The sequence below is a fragment of the Callospermophilus lateralis genome, chromosome 5 (assembly GCF_048772815.1).
Source record: "Callospermophilus lateralis isolate mCalLat2 chromosome 5, mCalLat2.hap1, whole genome shotgun sequence".
Classification (NCBI taxonomy): domain Eukaryota; kingdom Metazoa; phylum Chordata; class Mammalia; order Rodentia; family Sciuridae; genus Callospermophilus; species Callospermophilus lateralis.
In genome coordinates this window covers 30,535,771-30,560,330 of record NC_135309.1, presented here as the reverse complement: position 1 = coordinate 30,560,330, position 24,560 = coordinate 30,535,771, and the positions used below count along the sequence as shown (strand labels likewise).

At 45.9% G+C, this 24,560-nt stretch overlaps 1 protein-coding gene across 2 annotated transcripts in view; it reads left to right on the top strand.

Moving 5' to 3' along the window:
- Positions 1 to 24,560, top strand: part of Galnt10 (polypeptide N-acetylgalactosaminyltransferase 10) — a 232,841-nt gene that overhangs the window by 201,430 nt on the left and 6,851 nt on the right. For both annotated transcript variants that reach the window (XM_076856405.1, XM_076856406.1), the window contains exons 8-10: positions 6,043 to 6,150; positions 18,011 to 18,232; positions 21,295 to 21,411. In XM_076856405.1, the coding sequence (XP_076712520.1) occupies positions 6,043 to 6,150; positions 18,011 to 18,232; positions 21,295 to 21,411 (447 nt within the window). The remainder of the gene's footprint in view (positions 1 to 6,042; positions 6,151 to 18,010; positions 18,233 to 21,294; positions 21,412 to 24,560) is intronic.

The window sequence follows — 24,560 nt, the reverse complement described above, 5'->3', positions numbered from 1 at the left end:
GGTCCACCCTGGGCGGCTGGTTTCTGTTCCATTTCTTCCAATGGAGTTTTAAAGCAAGCTGATTAATGACCAGGGTCATATGACTGGATGAATGAGTTAGCTGATGTTTGCACTGGGCGGAGATGTTGATGGGAAGAAAGGAACACGTGCACCCAGGTCAGAGAATTGAGCAGCGTGCAGCTGATTCTCAGCAGCATCCTCACATGGGGCCCTGGGATGCAGAGAGGGTAGGAGGAACAGGAACTGGGCAGAAGTCAAGGGTGCTGCAGTGTTCTGCAAGCAATGCAAGTGCTGCTACAGGACCACGTTGGGTTAGGAGCCACCGTGGGCATTAAACGGGAGGGCATAGGCTCCCTGGAGATCTCAGATCTTCCTGGTTCTGGGAAACCCACCAGATTTCATTCCGGGTTCAGAGCTAAGGAAGCCTGGGGCAGGTACTTGATTTCAGAGAGCCTCATTTTACACCTGTGTGGAAGGGTGTGGTGGCACCTCCTTGCTGGGCTGCTGTGAGATGCCGCGTTTCCAAACAGGAACCAAAACCTAATGTAAGGTGAACACCTTGTTCGTTGAGGCTGGTTAACCATAAACAGAGAGAATGTTAAAATAGTCTTCCTTTTTTTTTTTTTTTTTTTTTAGTACTGGGAATTGAAACCAAGAGCACTTTACCACAGAGCTACATCCCCAGCCCTTTTTATTTTATATTTTGAGACAGTGTCAGGCTTACCTTGAATTTGCAATCCTCCTGCCTCAGCTTCCCAAGTTACTGGCATTACAGGCATGTGTCACAGTGTCTGGCAAAATAGTCAAAGATTTAATCATTGATTTATATCTGAATTTATATCTGAAAACCATATTCTGTAAAAATAATATATAATTTAGAAGTTAATTAAAATTGGTTTTAAAACTAAAATAAAATTGTTCTTTTCTACTGTTTTCTTTTTTCCCAATAGTATCTAGTAACCATTATAAATATCCAAAACTAGCATGGATGAGGTCATTTGATGCCAGTGAGACTTCTTGGAAACAACATCTTCTTGTTCATAATGAATACGTTTAAAATAATATGAGTTTCTTTTCTGGGGGAATTGTGTGGTGTGCCCTCAGTGCCCACACCAGCTGCCGTGTGTCCAAGTGACTCCATGTAGACAGCACACGGGGTCCTCTGACTTCTTCCACATGCCTCAATTCAGCCCACTACCCACTACCACCTTAGGGGGTAGCAGGCATGGTCCTTTTTCCTATTTTATGGATGAGGAAACTGAGGCTTTCGCACATACGAAATTTGCTTAAGAGCTTGGATTGGATTAGACCTCAGTACTGTCAACTCCAGAGCTGAGCTCATAACCACCACCCTAGGTGCCTCCAAAGCACACAGCTAATGCCAAATAATTGGTGGCAATTATTATCATATTATTTTCTCCGAGTGCAACTGATTAGGGCTGGAACTCCACAGGGGTCCTCAGATGAGATGCCAACTGCTACAGACCTGGCTGCCTGCCGGTCTTCTCCCTGTCTCGCGCTAGCAGGGGCTGTGCCATTCCTGGTCGGTTTCCAGGCAGCCATTTCCTGACAGGTTCACTCAGCCCCTGCTTGCCGCATTCCCCTCTGTGGGACGCCCCCTCACGCCCCCTCTCGGGTCCCTTTGTGATCTCCTGAAGCACATCACCACCCGTCTCTTTCCTCCTTGGTTTAGGAGATAAGAGCGAGTAATTGTCTTTTATAGACACTGCAATGAAGCCTGTCATCACACAAAAGAAGTTTGCTAATAAAATAAATCAAAGCAGCAATGGAAATGAATGGGGAGCAGCTTTTACAATTAGATTTGTACTTGTCTAGTGGCATGGTCCTTCTGCGAGAAGCCGACTCCTCCTCCCGGGAAGTAAAAGGGTCAGGGTGGGACAACAGGGCTCCAGAGGGGGAGGGAGGTGGGGAGGAGCTGGGAGGGGGATGCTGGCTGGCACCAGGCAAAACATGCCACAAGGAGAGGGGCTGCAAAAATGTCACCTCTGTGGCCTGCATTTGTTCCCATCTCAAGCTTGATGGGTTCTATGCCAGTTGGAACCTGGCTGCAGCCCGCACTACAGCTCTCTTCTCTCTGCCACCAGCTGGACCACCTGCCAGTGGGTGAAAGGACAATGCCTTGGATGGCCAGACCCCAAATGGCACCCGGTGACTTTGGCCCACCCACCTGGCCCCATCAGGCCCTGTTAGCTCCAGAGTTTGCCACCAAGTCAGCTGGGAAACTGGACCAGGGGATAGGAAACCCAGTGGTGTTGGACAGAAGGGCAACACTGCATGAATCCAAGGTGGTGGGGTTTCTCCTCCTGCTACCAGTAGAAGTGACTCCCAATCATCTGGATTGCTGGGGCCCAGGCTTCAAGCGCAGTGCCTTGTGAGTTGTCTCTAGGCAGACACTCTACCACTGAACTACATCCCCAGGTCCCCAGTCCTTGAATTTTTTAAGTAAAGGGGAAAAAAAAATGTTTCCTCCTACATTTTCCACAGCCTTGGAAATGATGGTCCACACCCATGGGGGGAGCGAGGCCCCCAGGCTGAATGACTTACCCAAGGTCCCATGGCTGGCCTGGGAGCATTAGGACCTGAGCGTGGGCGAGGCTGCAGTGTGTGCTCACTGTGTCCACACCTCGGTTGTCTGGGTCTCAAATGGCCATTGCTTTGCCATGAAGGAAGGGAGGGGCCTGAGGATTCACAGAGTGACCTAGACCCTGGGCAGATCTGCAAGGCCTGGGCCCTGGGACCAGCTGCCTGCTCCCCGCCCCAAGGCAGGTGGCCACACCACCCTGCCTCTGTCATTCATCTCCCTGGAAAGAGAGGCCCCCCCTCCCCAGCCAGTCTCAGGACCCTCTCTCTCCAGTGGGAGAGTTGAGAGCTGTTTGTCACAAGAGAGAGGTGACGGAGTGATGACTGTGACAGTGACATGTTTTCTGGCTTCCCGCTTCACCCAAGACAAAATCCAGTCAGGATCCAGCCGGAAATGGAAATGGGACCTCATATCCAAGAAACAGCAAAACCTGCTTCAGGCCCAGGACTTGTATTCTTGCTAAGATTATCAAAAGACACAGAGCATTTCCTCGGGGTACGAAAGCATCATGACAAAAAGGCTCACCCTTCCCCCTGGTCAGATCCTTGTCCCCAAGGCTGACATCAGTATTCACTCATTTGCTCCTCTGTGAACTCTGCAGGGACAGAATACGTGGCTGGTATGGGCAGAGCACTGTGCTAGACACTGGGGGTCTGATGGCGAAGATGATAGATGAGCCCCCTGCCCACACTGACCTGAGGCTAGGAGTTTGCAGAGAGTCTGCTAAGGACTCTCACATTAAAGTGACAGAAAGCCATCTTAAACTGGTAGTAGCCAGGAAGAAGGTTGGGGACTGTCTTCATCATGACTGGACCCAGGTCTCCAACAGGTATCCTTCTCCCTCTCCACCCTCCCTCTGTGTTGGCTAGATCCAAGGCAGGTTCCCCTTCACTGTGTGGGGGCAGAGATGGCCACTGGCAGCTGCAGCACAGGGTCCCCTTTGTCCTCCATTCCAGAAAAAAACATGGTTCTCTCAGATGAAGCACCCATAAAGTGCTCTATCACAGCTGAGTATAGTGACACACACCTGAGATCCCAGCCACCTGGGAGGCTAAGGCAAGTTTGAGGCCAGCCTTACCAGCCTAGAGGCCCTCAGCAACTTAGTGAGACCCTGTCTCAAAATACAAAATAAAAAGGGGCTGGGGATGTGGCTCAGGGTTACGCACCCCTGGGTTCCATCCCCAGTAACCCCCCCAAATAAAACCCTGCCACATTGCTCTGCCTTATGCCTACTGCAGAGCCCACAAGGCTGAGAGCTGCAGTTGGCCCCCTAGTCCCAGGTCTCCAAACAGAACAGTCAAGGGGACAGTCCCCAGAACAAAGAAGGTGTGCAGGATAGGGGAAAACGCCACATGCCAATTGCAGGGGGATCAGATCTGAGGGGTCACTCTGTGGATAATTAAGATTGCACCCCCGATAAAAAACAACAGAGGCCAAGTGCAGGCACTGTGTGTGCCCACGAAGGACGGTGCCCACAGCAGGCAGAGGGAGGAGTCTATGGCATGAGCCGGGCTGTCAGAGGGAGGAGTGTGGTGGCAAGAGATGAGTGGAGTGAGAGAGGGTGGAGGCTGCATGGACAGCAAACGCTGCCATGTTGACATCTGTGTATGAGATACTATGGGTGACCTGCGCTGGAGTGCTCTCAAAGGACTCAGGGTGGGGGAGCAGCTTTAGCTGAACAACTGTCTGTCTCTCTAGAGGGCCTTTTCATTGAGTCTGCCCCAGTGCATTGTGTCCTGAGCAAGGGGGCCATGGCATAAACCCAGCACCGGAAGCCAGGACTCCCCCTGGGCTCCATACATCTGGGAAACCTGAGAACATGTTGGATGCCTGAAACCTTTAGGCAGATCAAGGTCACCCTGGATCCTCAGGAACCTCCAGGATGATGGTCAGTGTGGTCAGGGCCAAGGGATCCAGAGGTCACGGCAAAGAGGCTTTGAAAATGGATCACCCATTGGTACAAAAAATCCCCTGCCAGACAGAGCTGGAGACGCAGCCTCGTTAGCTAATGCAAGCTTAATATGGAGCCAAGGAAGTGGACGCCAGCCCACTCAACTGCCCAGGAGACAGTCAAACATTGAGTGCCCCTCCTGCTGAGCCCGCTCTACCACCAAGAGGCAGAAGGCAGCCCAGCAGCGACCCGGCAGTATCCACTAGACAAAGGGACACTTCCACATCAATCTCTTTGTACAAGGGAAGAGTTATTGTTATGGGATCCTGGCACCTGATCAATATCTCCGGCTTTGAAAATAAACTTCTTGGCTTGGCCTTGACATTAATCTACCATCAGGAGCCCATTATCTTGAAGCCAATGTTCTGTTCTATTGACTTGCTCAATTTTTTTTTTTTCCTCCCCCAAGATCAGAATGTAATTGCGTCCCTCCAGGCAGCGCCTTCGACTCATGCTGCCCCGCGCAGACCCCTCTGCATGGGACTGGGTACATCTGAGCTGGGGATGGAGACAGCAGGAAGCAGCAGAAAGCCCCTTATATGTGAACCACTGGCAGAACAGCCCCGCTAAGTCCCAGACTCATCGGGACAGAGGCCCAACCCCCAGTGCCCCCTCAAGCAGTTCAAGCTTTAAAGGGGGCTCTTTTGCACGGAATTGGGGTTGTGGGTGTCTCCACGTCTGCCCAGATCCAGCCGGTCTCACCATGGCCACTGCCTCCCCTCCCAAAAGCCATGAAGGCCTCAAATCTAGATGACTGTCACCAGAGCCTCTGAAGCCTTCACCACCGCAGGCCCGCACCCTCCGTGGCCTTCCTACCCCACAGTCACCGCCTTGCTTTGCCGTCCAGTAGCACACATCGTCATGAGATACTGTCCCCGTGCTGCCTGCCTGCTGCCACCAGACAGCATTACCCTAGACGTGCGTCTTCACACACAGAACCGTTACTGTCTCCTAGTTGCTTTTGGTCTGGAGTTGGGGAGTGGCCTTGCTGGATAGTTCTGGCTCAGGTCTACCATGAGGTTGTAGTCAGGAAATAAGCCAGGGCCACTGGGGTCACCTGCAGGCTTCACTAGGACTGGAACATCCACTTCTAAGATGGCACACTGGTGTGACTGGCACTTGGGCCTGGTTGGTAGGAGACTCAGCTGTCCCTACATGGACCTCTTGCCCCCACCCCATGCCAAGATTGAACCCAGGGCCGCACACATGCTAGGCAAACGCTCTACCACTGCCCCAAACAGATGTATCTCTTGGCTCCTCCGAGCCTCAGGTTCTGCATCTGTAAAATGGCCCCTGCCCAGTGTCTAAGCCGTCGGCTGTCTTTACTGCTGTTGCTATGACTGTGTCTGCCCACGTCACTCCCCCTGTAATGGGGCTGTGGCAGACCCTCGGGCTGATGCTGTCTTTGAACCCACTGATATGTGCTAGCCTTTGCAGGGACAGTGAATGAGGCAGAAGCATGATCTTTTTTCTCCCTCTCACCCTGCAGGTGTGGATGTGTGGGGGCCGCATGGAGGACATCCCCTGCTCCAGGGTGGGACATATCTATAGGAAGTATGTACCCTACAAGGTCCCTGCTGGAGTCAGCCTGGCCCGGGTAAGATGGTGGCTTTCCTGGGGGTGGGAGTTGCAGGGGTAGGTTTAGGTTGACCAACAGCCCTGAGGTACCTTAGTGCCCCAGGCTGAGTGATCACTAGGACTGAGGCTGTGCCCCCCATTCTCCAGGCAGAGTTCCATTTAAAAGAACTTACTTAAAGCCCTGCTTACCCACTTAAAGGCTGTGTGACGTCAGGTGGATTGCTTAACTCCTCTGAACCTATGTTTCCCTCTTTGTTGAAAGGGAGCTGATTCCTTTTAACTTTCAGCCTTGTCAGGAAAATTAAGGAGATGATACAGTGTCCCAAAGTGTGACACATGAAATTATCTTAGGTGGTAGGCATAGGAACATTTTTATTTTCATGTGTTTAAGTTGATGTGGGTTAAAAATTAATGTGTATTGCGGTAGCAAACTTGTGTCTTCACAAATATTAGGGATAAAACGAAAAGTGTGAAGTTAGATCGCAGGTGATTTAAAGAAACATGATAAACACTAATACAGTTGGTGTGCTGCGTTCTGGGAAACCTAAGACAGAGTTTAAAAGACCCCATTGTGGAGGGGAGGCTAACAGATACCTTTCTCTTCTCCCCCCCACCCCCTTCCCAGTCCCATTGCCAAAGTCTATGTGCCAGGCTATTTCACTGTCCTAAAACGGCTTGTATCAACCGTTGCTTGAATTAAATTGGCCACTGGCTGCAAATGGAAATGCTCGACAGACTGCGGGGAGAGGGGAGGAGCGGTATTAAATGTCTTGGGCAAAGGACAAATTAAGGCGACCACAAAAGAGAAAGGAGGGAAGGTCCCCGGAATGCAAAGAACCGCGGGAGGTTTGGGGGTGAGCCTCCGTGGAGCCCCAAAGCCAAGAGACCCCCGTGTGAACCCGTCCAGCTTCACCCAACGCCGCCTCCTTCCGGCCAGGCTGCAGCCTCCTTCCTCCTCCCTGTCACCCAGAGTCCTTGTCCAGTGACTTGTAAGGAAAACAGAGGCTCAAAGGACTCATCAGAGGCTGGGAGCTGAGCTCTGGACGCGCCGGGCTGCTTTGGGGCTGGCGTGGAGGGAAAGGAGAGCCGGCAGTGCCCTCTAGTGCTAGGAGTTTCTAACCACAGCCTCCTGAGCCTTCAGCGCTTTCTACAGCCTCATTCGGTGCTAGGGGCCTGGGTTATAAATCCAGCCCTGGGAGGCACAAATCACTTCATGGAAGCCTTCCCTAAGGATGCCAGCTGCGCCAGTGCTTGAGCAGGACCAACCCCAAAGCATCCTTTTCCTATCCAGAACTGTCTTTTAAAACCCCTGAGAAAGATACTACCATCTCCTCATTGAACCACAAATGAATGCAATGTGTAGTAGCTAGTTGCAGTAACACTTTCTTTTATTAAGGAAAAAAAAAAAAACTTCCTTCAAACCAGTCATCTTGCAAAGCATCTTCCAAACCTCCATTCTACCTGTTTTTTAATCTCCACTTTAGTGATGAAAAAAGTGAAACATAGAGACACTAATTCAAGCAAGAATTCAAACCTGTTTAAGTCTGACAGGTGCCTGGCAGATAGCGATGGTTCCTAAAACTGTGACTGCTACTGTTGGTGTCAATGTTAGTGCCAGCATCAATAGCAACAGTTAAGGCTAAAGCTATATCTCAATGTCTTATCTGAGTTCTGGGTTTAGGCATTTTAACTTCTTTTTTTAAATTAATTTTTTATTTATATATGACAGCAGAATGCATTACAATTCATATTACATATAAAGAGCAGAAATTTTTCATATCTCTGGTTGTATACAAAGTATACTCACACCAATTCGTGTCTTCATACATGTACCTTGGATAAAGATGTTCATCACATTCCACCATCATTCATAATCCCATGTCCCTCCCTTCCCCTCCCAACCCTCTGCCCTATCTAGACTTCGTCTATTCCTCCCTTGCTCCTTCTTCCTACCCCATTATGAATCAGCCTCCTTAAATCAGAGAAAACATTCAGCATTTGGTTTTTTAGGATTGGCTTACTTCACTTAGCATTATCTCCTCTAACTCCATCCATTTATCTGCAAATACCATGATTTTATTCTCTTTTATTGCTGTGTAATATTCCAGTGTGTATATATGCCACTTTTTTTATCCATTCATCTATTGAAGGGCATCAAGGTTGATTCCACAGTTTAGCTATTGTGAATGTTTTTAAGTCCTTTGGGTATAGACCGAGGAGAGGGATAGCTGGTTCAAATGGCGGTTCCATTCCCAATTTTCCAAGGAATCTCCATACTGTTTTCCATATTGGCTGCACCAATTTGCAGTCCCACCAGCAATGTATGAGTGTACCTTTTTCCCCACATGCTCACCAACAGTTATTGTTGTCTTCATAATAGCTGCCATTCTGACTGGAGTGAGATGAAATCTTAGAGTAGTTTGTTTGTTTGTTTGTTTGTTTAGAGAGAGAGAGAAGAAAGAGAATTTTTTAATATTTATTTTTCAGTTTTCGGTGGACCCAACATCTTTATTTTATTTTATGTGGTGCTGAGGATCGAACCCAGCACCCCATGCATGCCAGGCGAGCGCATTACCACTTGAGCCACATCCCCAGCCCTTAGAGTAGTTTTGATTTGCATTGCTCTAATTGCTAGTGATGATTTGTTGATTGATTGTATATCATCTTCTGAGAAGTGTCTGTTCAGGTCCTTGGCCCATTTATTGATTGAGTCATTTGCTTTGGTTTTGGTTTTGGTTTTGGTTTTTTTTTTTTGTTTGTTTGTTTTGTTTTGTTTTGGGGGGGGGTGCTTAGCTTTTTGAGTTCTTTATATACCCTAGAGATTAGTGCTCTATCTGATGTGTGAGGGGTAAAAATTTGCTCCCAAGATGTAGGCTCTCTATTTGCCTCACAGATTGTTTCTTTTGCTGAGAAGAAGCTTTTTAGTTTGAATCCATCCAAATTATTGATTCTTGATTTTAATTCTTGCACCAAAGGAATCTTATTAAGGAAGTTGGGGCCTAATCCCACATGATGGAGAGTAGGGCCTACTTTTTCTTCTATTAGACGCAGGGTCTCTGGTTTTATTCCTAGATGCATGATCCATTTTGAATTGAGTTTTGTGCATGGTGAGAGATGGGGGTTTAATTTCACTTTGTTGCATATGGATTTCTATTTTCCAGTACCATTTGTTGAAGAGGCTATCTTTTCTCCAATGCATGTTTTTGGCACCTTTGTCTAATATAATTGTAATTCTGTGAATTAGTCTCTGTGTCGTCTATTCTGTACCATTGGTCTACCAGTCTGTTTTGGTGCCAATACCATACTGTATTTGTTATTATTGCTCTGTAGTATAGTTTAAGGTCTGGTATAGTGATGCCACCTGCTTCACTCTTCCTGCTAAGGATTGCTTTAGCTATTCTGGGTCTCTTATTTTTCCAGATGAATCCAATGACTGCTTTTTCTATTTCTATGAGGAAATTTTGATCAGAGGGATTTTGAACATAATTGCATTAAATCTGTATAGTGCTTTTGGTAGTATGGTCATTTTGATAATATTAATTCTGCCTACTCAAGAACAAGGGAGATCTTTCCATATTCTAAGGTCTTCTTTGATTTCTTTCTTTAGGGTTCTGTAGTTTTCATTACATGGATCTTTCACCTCTTTCATTAAGTTAATTCCTGAGGTGTTTTTTTGTTGTTGTTTTTTTGTTTGTTTGTTTTTGAGGCTATCATAAATGGGGTACTTTTCCTCATTTCCCTTTCTGAGGATTTGTCACTGATATACAGAAATACATTTGATTTATGGGTGTTGATTTTATATCCTACTACATTGCTGAATTTATTTACTAATTCTAGAAGTTTTCTGGTGGAACTTTTTGGGTATCCTAGGTATCAAATCATATTATCAGCAAATAGTGCCAATTTGAATTCTTCTTTTCCTATGTGTATCTCTTTAATTTCTTTCATCTGTCTAATTGCTCTGGCCAGTGTTTTAAGAACTATGTTAAATAGAAGTGGTGGAAGAGGGCATCCCTGTCTTGTTTCAGTTTTTAGAGGGAATGCTTTCAGTTTTTCTCCATTTAGAATGATGTTGGCCTGGGGCTTAGCATAGACAGCCTTTATGATGTGAGATATGCTCCTGTTATCCCTAATTTTTCTAGTGTTTTGAACATGAAGGGGTGCTGTATTTTGCCAAATGCTTTTTCTGTGTCTATTGAGATGATCATATGATTCTTATCTTTAAAGTCTATTGATGTGATGAATTATATTTATTGATTTTCATATGTTGAACTAACCTTGCATCCCTGGAATGAATCTGACTTGATCATGGTGTACTATCTTTTTGTTTTTGTATTTGCTTTGTCAGAATTTTATTGAGAATTTTTGCATCTATGTTCATTAGAGATATTGGTCTGAAGTTTTCTTTTTTTGATTGGTCTTTGCCTTGTTTGGGGATCAGGGTGATATTGGCCTCATAGAATGAGTTTGGAAGTGCTGCCTCTTTTTCTATTTTCTGAAATAAATTGGAGAGTTAGTTCTTCTTTAAAGGTCTTGTAGAACTCGGCTGTGTATCCATCCGGTACTGGGCTTTTCTTGGTTGGTAGACTTCTGATGGCGTCTTCTATTTTGTCACTTGAAATTGATCTGTTTAAATTGTGCATGTCATCCTGATTCAATTTGGATCAATCATATGACTCTAGAAATTTGTCAATGTCTTTGAAATTTTCTATCTTATTGGAGTACAAGTTTTCAAAATAATTTCTAATTATCTTCTGTATTTCTGTAGTTCTGTTGTGATATTTCCTTTTTCATTATGTATATTAGTGATTTGAGTTTTCTCTCTCCTTCTCTCCATTAGTATGGCTAAGGGTCTGTCAATTTTATTTATTTTTTCAAAGAATCAACTTTTTGTTCTGTCAATTTTTTCAATTGTTTCTTTTGTTTCAGTTTCATTGATTTCAGCTCTGATTTTAATTATTTCCTGTCTTCTACTGATTTTGGTGTAGATTTGTTCTTCTTTTTCTAGGGCTTTGAGATGTAATGTTAAGTCATTTATTGACTTTTTCTTCTATTAAGTAATGAACTCCACACAATGAACTTTCCTTTTAGAACTGCTTTCATAGTGTCCCAGAGATTTCAATATGTTGTATCAGTGTTCTCATTCACCTCTAAAATTTTTTTAATCTCCTCCTTGAAGTCTTCTGCAACCCCTTGTTTGTTCAGTAGCATATTATTTAGTCTCCAGGTGTTGGAGACTAAATAATAAGCTTAATTTTTCTGGTTATAAGATTTCTTACTTTATCATTGATTTCTAATTTCTTTTCAATCTGATAGAATGCAGGGTAGTATTCTACTTTTTTATATTTGCTAAGAATTGCTTTGTGGCATATTATATGGTCTCTTAAGATAAGGATCCATATGCTGCTGAGAAGAAAGGGTATTCAGTTGTAGAAGGATGAAATATTCTATATATGTTAGTTAAGTCTAAGTTATTGATTGTATTATTGGGTTCTATAGTTTCTTTGTTTAACTTTTGTTAGGAAGATCTATCCAGTGGTTAAAGAGGTGTGTTAAAGTCACCCAGAATTATTGTGTTGTGGTTTATTTGACTCTTGAACTTAAGAAGAGTTTGTTTGATGAACATAGCTGCTTCATTGTTTGGGGCATATATATTTATAATTGTTAAATCTTGTTGGTGTATGGTTACCTTGAGCAGTATGTAGTATCCTTCTTTATCTCTTTTGATTGATTTTAGCTTGAAATCTAATGTTATTTGATATGAGGATGGAGACCTCTGCTTGATTCCCACAGTCCATGTGAGTGGTAAGATTTTTTCCAACCTTTCACCTTCAGTCTGTGGATGTCTTTTCCTATGAGATGAGTCTCTTGGAGATAGCATATTATTGGTTGCTTTTGTTGTTGTTGTTTTTTATCCAATCTGCTAGTCTATGTCTTTTGATTGGTGAGTTTAGGCCATTAACATTCAGGTTATTATTGAGACATGATTTGTATTCCCAGGCATTTTTGTTTATTTTTGGTATTTAATGTGACTTGGTTTCTCCTCTGATTAGATTTTCCTTTAGTGTAATCCCTCCCTCTACTGATTTTCATCATTGGTTTTCATTTCCTCTTCGTGGAATACTTTGCTGAGGATGTTCTGTAGTGCAGGCTTTCTAGTTGTAAATTCTTTTAACTTTTGTTTATCATGGAAGGTTTTTATTTCATCATTAAATCTAAAGCTTAATTTTGCTTGATATAAGATTCTTGGTTGGCATCCATTTTATTTCAGAGTTTGGTATATGTTGTTCCATGATCTCCTGGCTTTGAGGGTATGGGTTGAAAAATCTGCTGAGATAGGAATTAATTGGTGTCCCCCTATATGTGATATGATTCCTCTCTCTTGTGGCTCTAAAGTTTCTATCCTTATTCTGTATGCTAGGCATTTTCATTATAATGTGCCTTGGTGTAGATCTGTTGTAATTTTGTACATTTTGCATCCTGTAAGTCTCTCATATTTGGTTTTCCAATTCGTTCTTCATGCTTGGGAAATTTTCTGATATTATCTCATTGAAGAGATTGTGCATTCCTTGGATTTGAAACTCTGTGCCTTTTCTATCCCAATAACCCTTAGATTTGGTCTTTTGATGCTCTCCCATAATTCTTGGATGCCCTGTTCATGGTTTTTACCTTCACCATGTGTTCAACTTTATTTTCCAGATTGTATACTTCGTCTTCATTATTGGACGTTCTTTCTTCCAAGTGATCTAGTCTGTTGGTTATGCTTTCTAGTGAGTTTTTTATTTGGTTTATTATATCCTTCATTTCAATGATTTCTGACTTTTTTTTTTCAGAGTCTCAATCTCTTTCTTGAAGTAATCTTTTGCTACCTGTATTTTCTCTCTTATCTCTTTGTTGGGGTGAACAGATTTTGCCTGTATTTGCTCATTTAGGTCATTCTTTAATTCAAAGATCATTTTAATTATGAACCTTCTAAACTCCTTCTCTGACATTTCATCAACTCCGCTGTCCATGGGTTCTGTTATTGTAGTATCCTGGTTGGTTTTTCAAGTTGTCTGTGTGTCTTCCTTTCTTACAGTGTGGATCTGAGATATTACTGTTTCTATCCTATATTCTTGTAGTACCCCTGCAGATTGTCTATACCTCACTTTGATGTTGGGCTTCCAGACCCTGCTGGTGTCCCTCAATATATGCTACTGCAACTAAAGGTGGTGATGGCAATAGCTGAGGTAACTCGAGATAACAGTGGAGGTGCCCCAAGATGGATGCAATGTGTTACAGAGATGGGGCTAAAAGGGTGGGCCCCACACTGTCTTTGGGATTCCTTCTCTGAGATGCAGCTGCTTGTAGACCCTGTCTGTTGTCAAAAAGGTAGGGGCCACTGCATGAGGAGGGCTATGGTGATGACTGCAATGTTCCAAGATGGAAGTGGGTTAGGCTTGGGCTCCCAGGTGGTGGGAGATGAACTTGGACCTATGCTGGACCTGGGTCCCACTCTAGTCAGAGCAGATCTGGTCCAGGCCTGACCTCCCACTATAGTCTGCTGGTTGGAAAGGGGTGGTCCTGTGCCGGATGCTGGGCTCCAGCACGTGTGTGCTGGTGGCAGGATGGACCTGGGCCTAATATGAGCCTGGGTCCCGAACAGACTGGTGTGGGCAGATCTGAGCCAGGCCTCACATTTTAACTTCTTTTAGCCACCTGCACTGACTCAATATCCTGAGTTTGACTTTAAACAGTCTGGGTGGTGCCCCATGCCTCCTTCTAAGCCCCTTCCCATTAGTCCTACAACTGTCCAGTCTGGTTGTGTGTAAGTTTGCAGGACCACAGAGATGCCTGAGTCAAGCACAACCTTTTATTATAGTGCCTCACCGCCCCCATTTAGTTGCAGATATATCAAATGTTTGCTGTGTGTTTCAACAACCAAGTTCTAAGCCTTGGAGAGTACTAGAATATCATTTACTAATGCCAAGTAGAGATTCCTAACCCTAATCAAGCCAGGAGGAGGGACAGGTTTTGCTGACCCCAGAAAGTCAAAGAGCAGTGAGGTGGCAGCAGGTTAGGAAAGACGAGCTGTTGGGAACTTGCCAGCCTCTAGAACGAGTAGCCAGTCTTTCTTCCTTCAGTAAATTTGCTAAATGTCGCAGTCTGGCTGGGCACAAAATCACGAGCCACTCAAGCAGGAACAAACTTTATTTCCAAAACTCCCACCGAATGCCACGCACTCGACCTTCTTCCGGGACACACCACACCAACAGGAACTCCCTCCTCCGGAAATCCCTCCTACCGCACCTTCCCCAACCAATGGGAACTCTCCGGGAGTCCCACTAGAGCTCCAAAGTAGCAGGCAGAGGCGGACAGCAGGGGTCTAATATCCAATTGAATGCACATCTTAACATAATCATTATCATCTCAATGGCTTGCTGGCGTCACCTTTCAACCAAAAATGCCATGCGTCATTCCTACTAAGATGGCTCTTAGCAGCTAAACTCCTTCTTGACTCTGCCCCTGAGAAAGCATCTTAGGGGATGCCACAGCAGAAACCCTTTCAAATTTGGTGCAACAAAAATAGAGACTGAGGGCTGGGGATATGGCTCAAGCGGTAGCGCGCTCACCTGGCATGCGTGCGGCCCGGGTTCGATCCTCAGCACCACATACAAACAAAGATGTTGTGTCCGCCGAAAACTGAAAAATAAATATAAAATTCTCTCTCTCTCTTAAAAAAAAAAAATTCTCTCTCTTAAAAAAAAAAAATAGAGACTGATTCCAAGGGCAGGCAAATCTCTGTACTACAAGCACAAGAAGTGTGGTTCGGCTAAAGACAAGAAGGGACTCAGGACTAAAAAGGGACTGGGAGCAGGCTATGAGGCAGGTGAATCCCATGACAGTCTACGGTCCTTTACATGACTCCAACAAGGAACATGCCAAAAAAATTAATGTGAAGTCCTTTCCTTGGGTTCAGTACAGTTCTCGAGTTGTACAAAAAATCAAGATCTGGGAGAAATGGCTTATTAAGCCATGTCTAAAAACTGCAATAGCATTTCTGATTTAAATAGAAAGTAGCCAAAGGACTTGGGTGAGCAAACTAGAAACAGGAGGCGTTTTAGAGTGTTCAGGTGTTCAGGCTCTGTTAGGGCTTCAACATCCAGTAGGCTGCTTTTTAATTAAACAGCCTTTGCCGTGCAGGGGCCTGGTGGGAAACCCTGTACCTGAGCTGTATTCCAGCCCACTTCAACTCTCAGGAAGAGCTAGGTGACTGCAAGGGAATGCAGTGGTTTCCTGGTCCCAAACTGGAGCCAGCAAAATTGGGAAGCTGGTGACTTCGTCTGTGCATATGGCCTTCCTCATGTCTGTGCCCTTCTCCCTTACTCAGGAGTCAGCAAACTGGTTTGAATGGCTCACTAGCTAAGAATGCTTTTTTTTTTTTTAACATGGTGGGGACGTGGGAATCAAAAGAAGAATAAGTTGGGACACATGAAAATCAAATGCCATTGTCCATAAAGTTTTATTGGAACACAGACAGACCCAATCATTGACAGATCGCCTCTGGTAGCTTTATAGCTGCATCAGAGTGGAGATATTCTGGTCTGCAAAGCCTAAAATATTGACTATCCAGTGCTTTATGGAAAGCATTTGAACATTTTGCCCACCGAGCCTTCCTTCTCTTCCTAGAGTAGTCCTTCACACCTAGGTAATGAACTTAGGTGTGAATAACTGTAACTGTAACAGCCTAAAGTGCTAACTCTTGCTTTACCCTTCAAAGGAAAATTTGGATTGCAGTAGGGAAAAAACCTTATGACAGAGATAAAGCTTAGGGAAAGGTGGGGAACACCAGTCTTGTCAACACCAGAGGGCTAGAGGACAGTGTCCTGCAGCAGGGAATGTCCCCAACCCCTCAAGAGTTGGCTGTTAATTCTCACTGAAGCGCCTCTCTGCACAGCAACTGGAATAAAGGATTCTCATCCCAGTTACACACAAGAATTCCTTCCCTCTGTCTCCAGGTCTGAGGTTGTCAGTGGGGTTTTTCTGTTCCTTTTTATCCATTTTGTCCATTATCCCATACTTATTAATAAGTATAGGTGCAACCTCCAAACCTCAAAGGATTATTAGAAATTCTAGCTGCTGATTATAGCTGATGGGATTATACCTTTAGTTGCAAATTATAATTTATTTTTACCATGTAACTTGGTCAGGACTCTTTTAGCTAAGATGACAGAAACCAATTTGTTTCAGCAGAAAGGGGATTTAATGACTGGGCACTGTGGTGCACATCTGTGATCACAGCCACTCAAGAGGCTGAGACAGGAGATGGTAAATTCAAGATCAGCCTCCGCAATTTAGCAAGACCCTGTCTCAAAATAAAAAATTAAAAAGGGGCTGGGGGTGTAGCTCAATAGTAGGGCACCCCTGAGTTCAATCCATAGTACCAATAAAGGAGAGGGGCGTGCTGGGAGCCACAGCCAATTAATATGATGCATGGCATTTTTGATTGAAAGGTGATGCCAGCTAGCCATTGAGATGATATGATTATGTTAAAAATTACATTCATATGGATACCGGACTCCTGCTGCGGGACTCCTGGAGAGTTCCCATTGGTTGGGAAAGTGCAGTAGGAGGGAATTCCGGAGGAGGCGCTTGCGCTGGAGTTCCGGGAAGGAACCGGCGGAACGCCGCGTGGGTGGATCGGGAAGCTTCCCGGGCACGGACGTGGTGTTGGCGGTTTTTTTAAATAAAGTTTGTTCCTGTTTGAGTGGCTCGTGATCTTGTGCCCAGCCAGACAGCGGCAGGGGCGCAGATGTAATGGATCATGGAACTGGAAGGTTCTCGGATAGTACGGGCTTCAGGTGTGACTGGATTAATTCTACAAAAAGAACTATGCTCCTTGATCTACTCTCAGCTCTGCCTCATTCCAAGTTGACTTTCTCCTTGGGTAAGCTTTCCTTATGTGGTTGACACATGACCCAGCAGACCTGGCTGGCATCTTACCCAGGGGATCTTACCCAACAATCCAAGCAGAAACAGAACAATTCTTCCCAATAATTCTTGCAAAAATTCCAAGGTTAATGCCTATTGGTTCTGATTGGCTTGGCTTAGGTCACATGCTCACTTGGACCAATCCCTGTATCCAGGAATGTCTGTATTCACATTAGCCAGACTGGGTGATGGGCCTTTCTTCCAGCCAGGAGAACTGGCAGTGAAGCAAGGAAAGCTCCCCAAAGAAAAGTTGGTGGGTTATCACTGGAGTAGTAGGGTATGGAAGATGGGCAGGCAAAACAACAGCAGTTTGTCATCCAACCATAAAGTCTTAAACATAGCCAGCACAGTGGTGCATGCCTGCAATCCCAGCAGCTTGGGAGGCTGAGGCAGGAGGATCTGGAGTTCAAGGCCAGCCTCAGTAACTTAGTGAAGCCCTAAGCAACTCAGCGAGACCCTATCTCTAAATAAAATTTTTTAAGGGGTGGGAATGAGACTCAGTAGTTGAGCACCCCTAGGTTCAATCCCCAGGACCCCCCAAAAATCCTTAAAACATGCATAAATAATAATTAGCAATAAAGTTGCACATGGCTTAACAGATAATATTCTGAGAAACGCATTATTAGGCTTTCATCCTTGCACGAACATTTTAGAGTGTACTCACACAACTAAGATGCTACAAGGTCACCAGACAATATGGTCTTCCGGGACCACTTCCATGTATGTAGGATGGAACGGTAGCTCAGTGTGTTCCCTGACGGTATAGAAGACCTAAAACCGTGGTAGACCTGGGGTCTCTGATGGACACAAGTAAGAACGGTGGATCTGGACCTCCCGGACCTGTTGCACCCCACCCCCGGCCCGGGCTCTGCTGCGAGCCTGAGGCTTCCCCCTGCCTCTGTCCGCAGAACCTGAAGCGCGTGGCCGAGGTGTGGATGGACGAGTACGCCGAGTACATTTACCAGCGCCGGCCCGAGTACCGCCACCTCTCCGCTGGGGACGTGGCTGCTCAGAAGAAGCTCCGCAGCGCCCTTAACTGCAAGAGCTTCAGGTGGTTTATGACCAAGATCGCCTGGGACTTGCCCAAATTCTACCCGCCGGTGGAGCCCCCGGCTGCCGCTTGGGGGGAGGTGAGTGTGGGGGGCTACATAAATTGCAAAACCTCAGACCCAGCACAGGAAAACCGTGCTGGGAAAAGTAGAAATATAAAACTCTTCTTTCCTGTTCTCTCTTTAGATTTGTCCTTGTTTCTTGTAGTTGTTACTGCTGTCTCTCTGTTTTGTTTTGTTTTGCTATTTAGTGTTCTCAGTATAGGAAAATTAAGCTTTAATTAAGCTAGGTGTGGTGGCACATGCTTTAATCCCAGCTCCTCAGTAAGGCTGAAGCAGGAGGATGGTGAGTTCAAGGCCAGCCTCAACATTTAGGGAGGCCCTGAGCAACTCAGCAAGATCCTATCTCAAAATTTAAAAAAATAAATAAATAAATAAATAAGGCTGGGGATGTGGCTCAGTGCTTAAGCACCCCTTGTTCAATCCCTGAACCAAAACAAAACAAAAAACTTTATTAGTATGAATTTCACCTTTCGTCTTTATATCACCCAGTGCAAATTTTTTGTTAGTGGTGGTAATGGTGGTGGTGGTGTTTGTTTTTTTTTTTTTTTTTTTTTGGGGGGGGGGTTGTTTCTAGTTTGTTTTCATTTTTTGTGGTTTTTTTGGTTTTGTTTTTATGGGTTTTTTTCCAGCGGAGTGGTGTGTGGGGGTTGGTTGGGTTTTCAGTGCTGGGGAAAGAACCCGGAGCCTTGCATATGCTCTGCCACAGCCGACAGTGCCAGTTTTAAATGCAAACGAAGAGCCCACAGCTCATATTCGGGATGGGTAAAGTGACAAGATCTGTATTCCATCCTCCTACGTGCCTGGATCTTTCCTAGCAGAAGAGTGATATCACTGTATAAAAACCTCACCTCTGGGTAACCGTGTTCTACCAACACTGCCTTTTACTTACTGGTGATCCTGGGAGCAGCTGGCCAACACAGGGCAGTGGAGCCAGCAGCAGGGGCGGGACAGTACTCCATCCCTGCTTGGCTGAGAATGCTAATGCTCTTGGTGCACCCATAGCAAGATCCCCTTTTCAGGGAACTTGGAGAGCCAGCACCTCCACTTAGTCACAGGCAGAACTCACAAGCTCAGAGTCTTGCCCATCTCAGGTCCACTGTAGCTTCAAGTTCACAGGCATCACAGATGCTACAAGCAAACAGGGCAGAAAAGAGATGCAAGCATTGTCACAGCGTGTGCCCTCAGCTTGTGCTGATGCTCCAGTGTCCCCCCAGATCTAGTTTACATTACAAAATCAAACACAAAATGATTAAGAGTTTTGAAACAGCCACTGCAGAGTTTTAAGCCCAGCACAGGCTCCTGTGGGGGGGGGCCTGCGCTGCTGTCCAAGTGGCAGTCTGTCAAACCTCTGCTGGAGGACACAGACCAGTCGCACCAGGTGGACCACACGCCACCACCATCATCCATCCTGGGTTCCCCAGGAAGGAGCACCTACTCATTGATGGATGGACATATTGGGGCTTGGGAGAGGGAGAGCTTGAGAGTTGGTCACTTTCAGAAAGCCAGCCTCAAGTACTAAAGGGAAATTTCCTGACTCATGGAAGCCTGATGTAACTGCGGAATCAGATGACCTGGATCTAGGGTCTCCAGCGATGTCCGTCTCTTTTTCTCCTGCTTAGCCTGGCTTCCTTTTATGTGGGCCTCATGCTGAAGGTAGCAGGGTGACTTCCAGAAGCTTCAGGCTGACACACTCCTAGCTTGGCCAACCCAGCAGAAAATGAATACCCCTTTCCGGATCAAGCCAGCAAAGTACAGGAATCAAGTCTTATCCTTGGATCCTGTACCAATTGCTGAGGCCATCAGGCAAGGGGAAAGCAAGGGTAGGAAGGGTAGGACAGTGCGGAGACTGGCTTCAGGTGGGGGGAACAGTTGCCCATGGAAAAGCAGAGAATTACTACCAGAGGAAGGAGAGCTGATGCTGGGCTGGCAGAAGCACCAGGGAGGACTTGATCAAAGCCACATAGCTAATTAGAGAGACCTTCCTGATAAGCCAAGCAGCCAGCCCCACCCCAACACCACCACCAGTATTCTAAGGGAGGCACCAGGTTGACTCCACCTGAGCTCTTTGGTTCTTAATCTAGTTACTGGATTTTTCTCCTGCATTAGTTCAAGTCCTTCCAGAAGCAGATAACATGTGGGAACCCCTGAGAGGAAAAGTGAGGGGGACTGGGAGAGCCAGCAGCCCACGGACAGCTGGTCTGACATTTGTAAAGGGGAGAAGGAAGGAAGGAGGGTTTAGGTAGAAGAGTCCTAGATCACAATATGGCTAAGGGAGTTTCAGCCAGATTAATATGGAGGCCTCGAGCCAAATCACCTTCCAGAGGAGTCCAGCACCTCACAGGAGTGGACCTGCCATGGCATCACTGCCTGGCTCAGTCCTGGGCTGGGAGCAGCCCACAGGAAGACACAGTGGTGGGCTTAGAACACAATCGTGGGGCTGCTAGACTCCCTGCAAAAGAAGGCCAAAGTGGGGCATTTTTGTAGCTGCCACATCTCCCCACCCCGCTGACACACAGGAGTGACAGCGGTGAGGTAGGAGCTGTGTGACCTGAGAGCAGCACTAGCACAAGTGGCCTGCCTGCAGCAAGTGCGCTCACTCCACCCAGCAGCTGGCCCAGCCCAGCCCACCTGCCTTAAAGGTTGAGGGAGACAGACCTCTGCTTTCTTCAGACCCAGGCTGGGAGTAGACTCCAGTCATCTCTTGCCATTCACCTTCCCTAAAAGGCAAAGATTCTGTGTCCTGTTCTTGGGGTTTCTGAGGTGTGGTCCTGGACTACCTGGGATGGGGGGTAAAATTCAACCCCTGGGCCTCTTGGATCAAATTCTCTGGGAGTGGGCCAGGGTGTCCTTCTAAAAGCTCCTAACCGCAGGCCACTCACTGACTGTGACTGTGTGCTTGGAGCTCAGCAACGCGAGCAGCTTCCTCTGCAGATGAGCATCCCTTACTGAGCTGCTAGGCACTGCCAGCAGCCCAGGGTGAGCTTCATTAAGACCACTCAGAACTGAGCCCATCTGCCTCTGCCTTGGGTCCCACTCTGTGGGTACCTCACTGGTTCACTCCTTCCCTTTTTCCCTCTCAGATTCGCAACGTGGGCACGGGGCTGTGTGCAGACACGAAGCACGGTGCACTGGGCTCCCCACTGAGGCTGGAGAGCTGCATCTGGGGCCGCGGTGAGGCCGCGTGGAACAACATGCAGGTAAGGGCCACTCCTCAGGGGCTGGCCACGGGGTCCCTGCACCATCTGCAGCCCAAGTGCTCATGTGTTCAGGACTGGCAGGAAAAGGCTGTGGGCCAGCAATGAGTGACAGGCCTCAGCTCAGGGGACGAGTTGTAAGAGTTTCCTCAGCATCTCAGACAGGGTCCTTCCTGTACCCCACAATAAAACCATCCATCTGGACTGTTGGTTATAAATGACAGACACCCAGCCCAAATGGCCTTCACCAAAAAGAGGGAGTTATTGGCTTAAGTCACCAAAAAGTGTTGATGACGTTGTCTGCATCCCTCTGGAACCTTCTTCCCTCTCTCAGCTTCCTTTTCAACCTGACTCGTCCCTTGTGGTGGCAGATGTTAGCATTGGCAGCCCCACCCCCCAGCCCCCACAGTGGATAGGCATGCCCTTCTGAGAGTTCTGGAGAATCCCTGGGGTTCTCATGCCTTAGGTTCCTGAGAGCCACAATGGGGAGGTCAGGGAGTTCTCACATGGGTGGGGCCTGGGGCTCTGTGGTCACCCCACCTAAAGAACAGGGAGGATAGTGGGGAAGGGCTGCTTGTCTAAGGGATCATTCCCCAAGGATGTTGCAGGAGAATGCAGACTGTAACTCAGCTTTGTGGGAAGGGCCTCCACTCTCAAGAAACATCACTTAGCTCTCTGCAGTCCCCCCTTCCCTTGAGCTACCCAGCATCTGCTGATTCTGGTCCGAAAATACATCTTGAATATCCTCTCTGTGCATTTTGGAAGCTCGAAGTGATATTGGCCTGGTCATGTGGGTCCTCTGCATCAGCAGGACTCAGCAGGAGAAGGTTACAGTAGGCACACGGAGAACAGGCGGCAGCACCTCTGTCTTCGTCCATTTTATGTTGCTACAACTGCATGCCACAGACTGGGTCATTCATGAAGAATAGCATGTTATATGGCTCACAGTTCTGGAGGTCCAAGAGCATAACGCCAGCATCTGTTCAGCTCCTGATGAGGGCCTTATCCTGGGTCATGACGTGGCAGAGGGCATCAGATGGGGACACAGACATGCTTGTTAACATGGATTTTTTTTTCTCCTCTTTTAAAGTCATTAATGCCATCCTGGGAGATCCAAACCTTCATACCCTCTTCCAATTACCTCCCCAAAGTCTCACCTCTAATTATCATTAACATACACTTTGGGGATTAAGTTTCTAACAGGTGAATTCCAGGGGATCCACCCAAATCATAGCAAACTCAGATGACGCAGCACGCAGCTGCCTCTGAAGTGCACATCTTCCTGCCCCATTCTTTCTTCGTAGTTCTTAGTAGGTAGTGGCCCTCTGCGACTAAGTCTTCTGATTTCTCCAGTGTTACTGTGTGGCTATTCTCCACCCTACCCTAGCTCCAAAAGAGACCAAGAAGAGCATAAGACCTGGTTAAAAAGAGCCCATGAATCTCAACTTCAGAAAAGCCTAATGTGTGGCACAGTCCAGGCCAACCCTCAGGACTCACAAGCAACCACAGAATGCCCAGGGTTTGGGCCAGCCTTGGCTTTCCAAAGCAGGAAGCATGGCAGCCCCATTGGGATCCATGCCTCCTGGCCCTCAGCCACCCTGAACAAAGAGGCAGAACCAAAAGACAGCTCCCACCCTGGAAGAGGCCAGGAAATGGACATTAAGAAGGTAGACAACAACCAATGAGAGATGGTACCTGACAGATGAGAAGTCACAGGTAGAGCCCTAGAACAGCCCCACCTTCCTTCCTAGAGGGATTTCCCATCCACAGGTCAGAGACCAGAACCCAAGTTGAGCCAGGTGACTCCCTGCCTTGAGGAGACAGAGCTGAGCATAAAGGAGCAAGGCCATTAAACTCACAAAACAGAATGTAGGAGAGAGGGGAGAGAACTTGGAGAACTCCAGGCCCCAATACATTCACTCTTCAATTCTACCAAACATGGAAGAAGAGGTTTTTACCAATTCTATGAAAATTCCAGAAAAGAAATGAATACTTACTTGCCAACTCATTTTGTGAGACCAGCATTACCTTAATACCAAAACCAGACTAATGTTGTAAAACTAACCCTAAACCTATATTTCATGAACATAGGTGCAAAAATTCTAAAAAAAAATTTTAAAAAACTCTACTCAGCAGTATTTAAAAAGCATAACACATTGCACCTAAGTAAACTTTGTTCCAGGAATACATAGTTGATTTAGACTTACAAAATTTATTGCTATGGGCCAGGATTGTAGTTCAATGGTAGATTGCTTGCATAGTGCATGTGAGGCACTGGATTCGATTCTCAGCACCACATAAAAATAAATAAATAAAATAAAGGTATTTTGTCCATCTACAACTAAAAAAAAATTAATTGCTATGATCTACCATATTAACAAACTGAAAAAGAAAAAACAGAAAATCGCTTCAAAGTATTAAGAAAAAGCTTTTGCCAAAATCCAACAATTCCTGGCACACCAAGAGTAGAAGGGAATTTTCTCACTTTGACAAAGGGAATCTCTGAAAAACCTGTGGCCAACATGATGCCTAAAGTCATCCAGACAGGTCAGGAAGAAAAAAAAATGTCTTTATTTGTAGACTATATGAACATCTATGTAGAAAATTCTTTTGAATATATAAAGGGCTATAACAATTAATAACAGAGTTTTAACAAAGTTGCAAGATACAAAAATCAAGCAAGATAAAAAAATCAATCATTTTATACTGATACTGAAGAATCATATTAACAAAAAAAAGACATTTACAGGCTAAGGATATAGCTCAGTTGGTAGAGTGCCTGCCTCACACACACAAGGCCCTGGGTTCAGTCCCCAGTACCACACACACACACACACACACACACACACAAACAGGTATTTGCTATAACATAGAAAATATTAAATACTAGATATAACAAAAGATGCGAAAGTCCTGTACACTGAAAGCTATAAAACATTATTGTTAGAAATTAAGGAAGCTCTAAATAAATGAAAATATATACCATATTCATAGGAAGACAATCAAAATCAGATCTTTCCGAACCAATATGTAAATGTAACACAAGCCAGATAGGGTGGTACACACCTGTAGTCCCAGTTACTTGGGAGGTTGAGGCAGGAAGATTATTTGAACCCATTCTTTAAGACCAGCCTGGGCAACATAGGAAAAAA